Source organism: Coloeus monedula (assembly GCF_965178545.1).
Source record: "Coloeus monedula genome assembly, chromosome: 4".
Classification (NCBI taxonomy): Eukaryota; Metazoa; Chordata; class Aves; order Passeriformes; family Corvidae; genus Coloeus; species Coloeus monedula.
Window position 1 is genome coordinate 30,903,369 of NC_138784.1, and position 9,168 is coordinate 30,912,536.

The 9,168-nt window shown below is 38.2% G+C and overlaps 1 protein-coding gene across 1 annotated transcript in view; it reads left to right on the forward strand.

Annotated features, from left to right (window-relative positions):
- Positions 1–7,682, forward strand: part of FGD6 (FYVE, RhoGEF and PH domain containing 6) — a 70,913-nt gene extending 63,231 nt beyond the window's left edge. Inside the window, exons 19-21 of the mRNA XM_082279699.1 lie at positions 1,460–1,588; positions 4,364–4,512; positions 7,053–7,682. Of these exons, the coding sequence (XP_082135825.1) occupies positions 1,460–1,588; positions 4,364–4,512; positions 7,053–7,089 (315 nt within the window). The 3' untranslated portion in view covers positions 7,090–7,682. The remainder of the gene's footprint in view (positions 1–1,459; positions 1,589–4,363; positions 4,513–7,052) is intronic.
- The last annotated feature ends 1,486 nt before the right edge of the window (positions 7,683–9,168 follow it).

Genomic DNA, 9,168 nt, shown 5'->3' on the forward strand with positions numbered 1-9,168 from the left:
TTCAACAAGGCCAAGCACAAGGTCCTGCTTGTTTGTCAGGGAAATCCCAAGCACAAATACAGGCTGAGTGGAGAATGGATTGAAGTTAGCCCTGGGGAGAAAGACCTGGGAGTGTTTGTGGGTGAAAAGATCAACATAACTCAGCAATGCGCACTTGGCAGGCCAGAAAACCAACTGCATCCTGGGCTGCATCCAAAGCAGCATGGCCAGCAGGGCAAGGGAAGTGATTCTGCCCCTCTACTCCACTCTGGTGAAACCCCACCTGCGGTACAGCTCTGGGGTCCCCAACATAATAAGGACATGGAACTGTTGGAACAAGTCCGGAGGAGGGCTGCTAAGTTGAGGGAGGGCTGCAGCACCTCTCCTAATACAACTGTCTGAGAGACTTGGGATTGTTCAGTCTGGAAAAGAGAAGGCTCCAGGGAGATTTTGGAGCAGCCTTCCAGTACTGGAAGAGAGGCCTACAAGAAAGCTGGAGAGGGACCTATTACAAGGGCATGTAGTCATAGGACATGGGGCACCCCTCGTAAGTTGAAGGAGGGTAAGTTTAGATTAGATATTAGGAAGAAATTCTTTACTGTAAGGGTGGTGAGGAACTGGAACAGGTTACCCAAAAAGGTTGTGGACTCTCCATCCCTGGCAATGTTCAAGACCAGACTAGATGGGGCATTGAGCCATCTATTGTGGATGCTAAAGAGCAGGAGCAGAGGAATTTTCCAGCTGCTGAAGCATTTAGCGAAGTTTTCCTTTCTCATGCTTTAGCTGAGAAACAGTGGAAGACGGTTCTTGTAAACCAGCTCTCTATCTCACACCTGCACAGACTTGTTTTGGTTCACTGGGAAAATATTTTGGAAATGGGTGTTATGCCATTCAGCCAATCCCTCTGGGAGGTGGATGGTCAAGCATCCAATGGTTTTATGCCATCCTTGCAAACAAAGCTATATAAGCTGAATTATATAATTAAATAGAGCCATTTCTGGCCTTTGAACCCCATCCTGGACTTGTGTAGTTTCTCGCCGTCCCTGGGGACAGCAGCGACAATTTATGGCCTAGGGAAAGGTGTCCCTGCCCATGACAGGGGAGTTGGAATGAGATGATCTTTAAGGTCCCTTCCAACCCAAACCACCCAGTGGTTCTATGATTCTTCTTATATGAGAATGTGTGTTCTTCAGCTGTACATGCTGCTCAGTGTTGCAGCTCTCTCTTGTCCTGTTGCATCCAATTTAAGTTCCAACCTTTAGTGACTGTGGAAACCTCTCTTCCAGACCAGATAGATGGTAGCAGACAAAATAATTTTTCTTGCGTCCATTTGAGTTAGTGAGCAACATTAACCTGAGATCAGGGAAGAATTTGAGTCTCTGCCAGGCAGGGCTCTGGAAATCTGTTAAAAAAAAAAAGTCGTACTGTGAAAACTTGTACTCTTAACGGGTTGTTGATTCGTTTTGTTTTTCCTCTTCAGGTTTCAGCAAATACAGAAGACTCTACAATGAGTGGCTACCTACACAGATCTAAGGGCAGTAAGAAACCATGGAAACACCTATGGTTTGTTATAAAAAATAAGGTGCTATATACATACGCTGCTAGTGAGGTAAGAGACTACATATTAGAAATAAAATATCCAATGATAATACTGTCTTTGTAACAAAGTTGTTTATTCTTATGATCTGGAAACAAGCTATAAAATTAGATCACCTTACAGTGATCTGATTGTGGTGCAGTATTTTGAAAAGGCCCTTGATACCATAGTACATTGATATAGCTATGCTGTGTCTGATTCCAGACCTAGCTTTGAGTACCTCTGCACTGCACACCATAGCTCAGATGTATGTATGTTCTGAGTCAGCTGAATACATGGGGGATCTGTTTGGGTGCATCACAATGTACTTGTGGCAAAGCCAACATTATAAAAGCATCTTGAACTATCTTGTTCTGCAGTTCCATAAGGTATTTTGAATGCTTGACAAAGGACTAAACTAAATCTCTTTACTTCTCCTCATACTGTTGTCTTCAGCCTGGAGTATTTATATGATATAAAAGAAATGCATCTTATGTAATGGCATTTGCTTTTTTATTTAGAATGTGTAGCCCTATTGCAGTGTGGAGTAATCTCTAACATATATGTATATTTTAATATGTGTATAAATACATGTATATATGTTTGTATATATATACACACACAGACATATATATATATATATAGTCTGCACATCCCAGCATGTGCTGAGGATGTAGTTTTATTGCATCTTGGAACGTTTCGTAACGTATATGTAAGTATTGTAGCACTGACAGATCTTGGGCTTCAGGTTTTTGTATTGTTTGTTATAGTTTACTACTAGCTTTCAAGAGCAAGATATCCAAAGCATCTGTTTTAAGGTATTGCTATCCCTCACTTTCTTTCAAAATGTAAGGCCCAGCCCATCCTGGCCATGCAAGGATTTATCCTTCTTCACCCCACAACACCCCCCATTCTAGTTATTTCCTGGTTTGTGCTCAGATCTTTTTCCTGGGTTGTTCCTGCCAGCCTTTATTTTAGAACTTCTGAATTATGTCCAAAACCTGTGATGTTATTTCCACTACAGCATTGGCAGTACTAAAAAAGCCCAACCCAACTAGCTCTAAAAGTAGCTTCAATAATTATGTAGAAAACAATTACTTTTACATCAATTAGAAAATTATTTCAGAGCATTGTGTGTGTTTCTTCTGGCCGTTGCAGAGACATTAGCAGAGGTAAAGACAGACCAGTCTGTGACAGTCACCTTAAATTTTCTTTTCCTTGGCTTCCTCTGAGGTATCAACCTTACAGAGTAGCTTCAGTTTGCAGTTCAATCACTAAACTAACTCTTTCCTATTTTCTTAAATTGAGGAATATCTGTCCTTAGTTTCCATCTTCGAGAGCCATTGCAGGAGACATTATTTAGAGACTCTTAAGGGAAGGTGCAGTGTTGCCTTAGCCACTTAAAGCTACTTCTATTAGTTCCAAGTGATAGAAAGATCAATAGTAAAACAATCACCTGTTAGTGGTACGAAGACCTGAGACAGTAAAACAGATTGCTCAGTCTTACTTGACTCTTTTCCAGTATCAAGAAATGCTGCTGTCATGGAACACTTTTGTTTCACTGTACCAAAATCTTTACCTGATGTGTCAGTGTTTATGTACATTTTGGGGGGGTTTTAGCTACTTTTTTTTTTTTTTCTGTTTATGAGCATTGCAGGACCTTGCCTAGTTACAAAACACTGTTTTGGAATTTGTACAGGATAAAATCCTTTTTTTTTCCTTTCCCAAAATGTTGTGTATTGTATTCATTAATAAAAAGACAAGAGTATTTAAAAAAAAGAAGTAACTGAGATATAAACAAGGAAGAGTCTTTTCTAGTTGACCATTTGTGAACACTCAGCAACCTTGTTTTCCCCTATCCTGTTAATTTCCAGCAAGGAAAGTGAGGTAAGTTTAGCCATTCAAAGTATTTGGATCTTGACTTCAGTGTTTGAAGACAGAGGTTGGTTCTGTAGCTCCTCTTTAATACCGTCCCTGCCCGGCTCCGTGGGGTCCCGCGTGCCCCCACAGACGCACGGGTGGGCTCAGTGTTACAGTCGGTAGCAAAGAGTCGAGAAGGGCATTTGTGTGCGTTCCAGCTGGGGCATTCATTGCTGCTACACTGTCAGAGGGTGCAGAGGCAAACACAACCATGATCCCAAAGCTCCCAGTTTTATCCGGGGGTGGGGAAAAGGCAGGACTAGGGAACAGGGACCAATGGGCAGCTCTGGGGGAGTGAGGAGGGGTAGAGGGCAACAGCCAACTGGGGAATCCAAACTGGGATAGATTAACGTAACAGAACAAGCATCCTGGGAGAAGCCTTTCTGGTCACCCTAACGTGACGTGGTTCTTGTGGTACTAGGGACTTGTCTTACTGAGAACTCTCTGTCCCTTGTAATTTTTGTTCACCGGCCACCACACTCCTTTTAGCATACTCAGTACAGTTAATAGCATCCCACTTGACTTCGGAGCTTGCTGGAGAGAGCACTGGGCTTGATGGACCTCTGGTCTGCTGCCAGGTGGGAGCTAATCTGGTGATACAAGAAGTCCTTGCCAGGCAGAATGAGGAGACTATGCAGTAAAAGCCAAGGTAGATGTTATCAGGGAAATGAGAAGAGCATCAGCAATGTTGAAGTCTACGAGGTTTTATTTCCTGTCCCCTGACTCATGCATGGAGAATATAAAAAGTGGAATTTTGTGTGTGTCTATTTATAACAATTTGTTGTATTATCTGCTGCAGTGGTATGGTGTATGAAGTCTAAATACATGCCTTAGTATGTCTTACAAGCTCTAATGTTGTCGTTTTTCCTTTTTTTCCCTGTTACATAGGATGTGGCAGCATTAGAGAGCCAGCCTTTACTTGGATTCACAGTCAATGAAGTAAAAGGTGAAAACTCAGAGTCTAGAGTGTTCCATTTACTGCACAAAAACACTTTATTCTACATATTCAAGGCAGATGATCCCCATTCAGCTCAAAAGTAAGAAACTATTTGAATTAATTTCTGTTACATATTTCTAGAAAATTCAGAATTGGTGAATGTTAATATTCACACATTAACATATGTATAAAAGATCCTTATTATATAATAAGTAAATGAAAGTTTTAAATTACTTAAACATAAGGTTCTGGTTTTATTAGGGTTCTGAAATGAAGAAAGCAGACTCTCCTCTGCTTAGGACTGAATGTAGGAGAATGAGAAAGTCAAAGATAAAATAAGAAATCTTTTTCCTAGCCCATTCCTCTAACCCTGGTCTACTCAAGTGAAAATTGAATGTTACCTTTGGAGAAATCCAGAAAATGTTTTTAACAATTAACAGATATGTTCCTTTTTTTATTTTCACCTGTTAATATTAGTTATTTTAATCAATATATGGCAGTGAAAAATAAAACAAACACTAAAACTTGGGGGCTGAGGTCTGAAGTGTGTGTGCAGATGCCTGTGAGCACCTAGGCATGCTTAATGCACTCAGACCAAAAGCTTGAATTCAAAGACCATTCAAAAAAGCTGTTTCATTTCAAGTCCTGCCTGAACTTGGAGCCATATTTACCAAGTTATGTATTGTGTCTGTTTCATATAAAATAACCTAGAAGCTTTATCTGTAGAAAACATTCCTTAAGTGATTCATAAAGTAAACTAGAAATGAGCATAGAAGGAATACATGTAAGCTGTCTTCCCCAGATGCCTATCTTATCTGACTGATTTCACTGCAGTTTTCCCAAATGAATTTTACATTATTAAATAGATTTGATGCACTAACAAGTCCATTATTAGTCCTTAAACATTCAAATGGATGCACGTTTAGTTTTCTGCAAATAGGAACACTCTAAAAAACAAAGTATCCAGGACAACTGGAAGTTTCGAACAGCTGAGAACGTGCTTAATGACACTCCTCTAAAAGAAAAAAATGTGGAAGTCTTTATTTGATTTTTGGGACTATTTTGTGCAGATGTGCATAAATGCTTCTTTGTTAATTAAGATACTGTCCTGTTGTTTCCCCTGTGTCCTCATTTGTACTATATAAAACAAACTAAAAAAAACCCAAGGCATTCAATATCTTTGTTTTTATGTTCAGACAATGGTTTTTCTCATCAGATGAAAACTTGAAATTGGACACAGTGTATTTTATTGAGGTTAGGAACATCGTTAAGTACTTTGAATTTCAAGCATTCTCCAAGTATTTAATATCCTTAGGAGATACATGCTGAACCTTCAGAATAAATGCTGCTTTGACAGCATTAAAAGGAAAAACAAAAACATGCTGTTGGCCTGTTTGCATCAGTGGACACTAATTTTTCCTGATAGGACCAAAGAAATATCTAATGTATTTGTCTAAGCGCAATAATAAATTTTAACAGATGCTTACTTTTCAATGTGGTTTTAAATTCCAGTGCTATGTTCAATGCTTAAGCTGTTTATGAAATTTTTTTTGTATTCCACTGTAGTTGTTTTTAATGTATACACAGCAGTGAAAAAACTAGAAGTATTACTAAAATGTAAGGTCGATGTTTGAGTAGTGTGTGCAGACAGGCGTGAGCACTAATACATGATTAATATGTTCATACCAAAAGCTTGAATTCAAAGAACATGCACGCGGTTACAACATTAAATGCTCAGGACAAGGAAGAGCCAACATCTGTGACTAATGTTTAGATACCCTGTGAATACCAAGACAGTTTGAATTTCCATGATAAAGATAATTGCAGTCTTTGTCTCATTCAGTTCTTCCAAGATTTTCACTCAGAAAAAAAATGCTCATTATGTGGGTCTTTTAACTTCACATACACACAGTTCAGCCCTCACTCAGAAAACAGAATTACTTGTCCTTCAGTACTGGATTGCTTCAGGAACTTTAATTTTTGCGTCCTTGAGAAGCTGAGGATGTTTCTCAATCTTCTAATCAAGTAGGAAAAGAAACCACAGCTATAAGGAGTAAAGGTATCTGAATATTAACTTCGAATTTCCAGTTTGAGATACCTTGGACCAGCTGTTTGGGACTTGCCCCTGTGCCCTCTTCACCCTTCCCTGCCTTGCCATGTGCCATGTGACCTCCTCCTTCAGCCCCACCAGTCCTGGCTTTTACCTGCTGCAAAAGCAGAGGGCGTGGGTTATGCAAAGGGCTGTCTCAGTTGTAGCAGTGTCCTTATTCCTCCCAGATCATGTTTGCAGTGAAATAAGAGAAAGGAGTATTGGGGTTTTTTAAGGGTGTGCATAACCTTGGCATAGCCTACTTTTTGAGCATTTGATTTCCCAGCTTCACCTGTTCTTCATGCACGTAACTGCAGTATGGGAGAGGTACAGAAAAAAAGTTTCTATCATATTGCCTTGTACCAACACTTAATATGTCTCCAGCCAGCTTTGTATGTTTGGATTCATGGGATAGATTTTGGTATTTGCACTCACAGACCAACTGGTAGTGGAAGTATGATGGTACTTCTTGTGTGAATCTGTAGCTAGTGACAACAATAAGATTTATTCTTTTATCAGCAGCTTCCTAACAGTGTTTAATTTTCTAACAGGTGGATAGAAGCTTTTCAAGAAGGCACTGTATTATAGCAGTGTCAGCATCATGTCTGCAAGTTTAAAGGAAAATGTCCAAGGATGGTCATCAAACGGACTACAGCAACTGTTCACAGAAACAGAATCCTGCCATCTCAACCTACACAAAATTGTATATTTGTCAGGATTAGGAGTTGTTGCATTTTTAGTGTAAAGTAATATTTTTCTAAAGAATTTTATGTATTTCTGTGTTGATACAAAATGTGTTATTTATTAAATTCCAATGTTTACTTAAATGGACAGAATTATTTGTGCATTGAAGTCCAAAGTGTCCTCAGAATGGCAGATTGATGGTCAACAGATTCATAAACTTTGTGCTTTATAAAAAACCACAAAACAGATCTGTTGCAATTGTACAGTTCCTCGTGATTTGTGTATAGGTTCTTGAGTTGCTGATGTTCACTTTGCAATTTAGCAAGAAGATTTGGTATAGGAATTTCACAGATTTGGGATCTCTGTTGACTATGTAAACTCCCTTATGAGAAGTTGTATGATATTGCTGCTCCTTTCCTTGAATGGCCGTTGAAATCTTGCATACCAGTACATTTAAAAGTACAACAAATTCTGTATCACAAAAAAAAAATACAATTCAATTATTAAAAAAAAAAAGGGGGAAAAATATTTTTAAAAACACTTTGCAATTACAGGGATAAGGCACTAGAGTTGTTACAGTACTACAGATGCCAAAGAGACTAAATAGGTTATCTTCCATCAATTGCAGGATGTATTATCTTTTATGTTTCCAGTAATAATTTAAAGCAGAGTAAAAATACATTTTTGGTAATCAAAGACAAAATACCTTATTTGTTTCAAAACTTTGTGTCAAATGAGTTCTGTACACAATATAAAACACTGTATAAAGTATTGTTCAAAGAATGGTAAACAAATATGTGCACGCTCCTCTCTGATAATTTTGAACTATTGTATATTTAAATTTTATGTTTAAACTGGAATTGCCATACCAAGACAACAGCTTTTTTAGTGCAGAAGGCATTGGAAATGCATACCATTCTTTGAAATACCTTTTGTTTACAATATGATTTGTTCTGTTTGACACTTTAAAATAGAATTCAGCTTTAGGTGTTTGGGTTTTGGGTTTTTTTTCTTTAAGAAAATCATCGGTATACCTCACTAGGAAATACTTACTGATGATTCTGGTGCATTTATTCTATTTAAATTTTTTTTTAAATTAGCACTGTAATAGCATAAATGGAACTAGAACTATGAAACCCACATGAAAGGAAGCCATTTTTATGTCAAATGCGATGCATATGTCGTCAGTTAATTTCACTGTATGAAACACTTGTCATAGTCCTGTGAATCAAGCTAGTTGTGGTAACAAAATGAAGAGCAATTAACTTCTAATTAATAGTTTGAATTCCACGCTAATAGCTATTCTGTGGCCTCACAGCAGAAAGAGATGATAGAACAGTTAGTATTCATTACAAAAAGGCCAAGAATGAAAATGCAAACCAAAATGCTCTTACTCCCTCAATATACCTCGAGGTCAGATCTAAGATACTAACAGAGCTCTGAAGAAGCTTAATTTCCAAGAGCTTCACTAAAGTTAGTAGTGGGCTTGGAAGTTGAATGTTTAATATTAACTACACAAGAAATTTCCTTAACTTCCAGCATTTCAGTAGAGTACCTTATGAATCAGGAACTTAAATCTGTAGATCTGACTTCCCTCAGGAACGCTAGGGATTTGACCAGATAGTGTTGGAAATGCAGTAGGAGTCTGATCAAAGCCTTTATTTTCTTCTATTGTAATACAAATGTGCTAAATGAATAATTTTCTCTTGTTATATACAAAGGGCTTTTACTTAATTTTCAAAAACAACTGCTGATGAAGCTACGTAAATTATTAATGTCTCTTCGGGGTGATTTCTGACATGATTTTGACTGTATCCAAAAAAGAACTGATACCAATATACCATAGATGTGATGTGGCTCTTCCAGTTTTTAGTATCAAAGGGAAGAGCTTCTTCATATTTTCATAGGGACTGCACACCAATGAAGATGGCAAGTCATGAAGCAGCAAATTAATCAGAAATTTGGCTAGGAGCAAGCTAATTT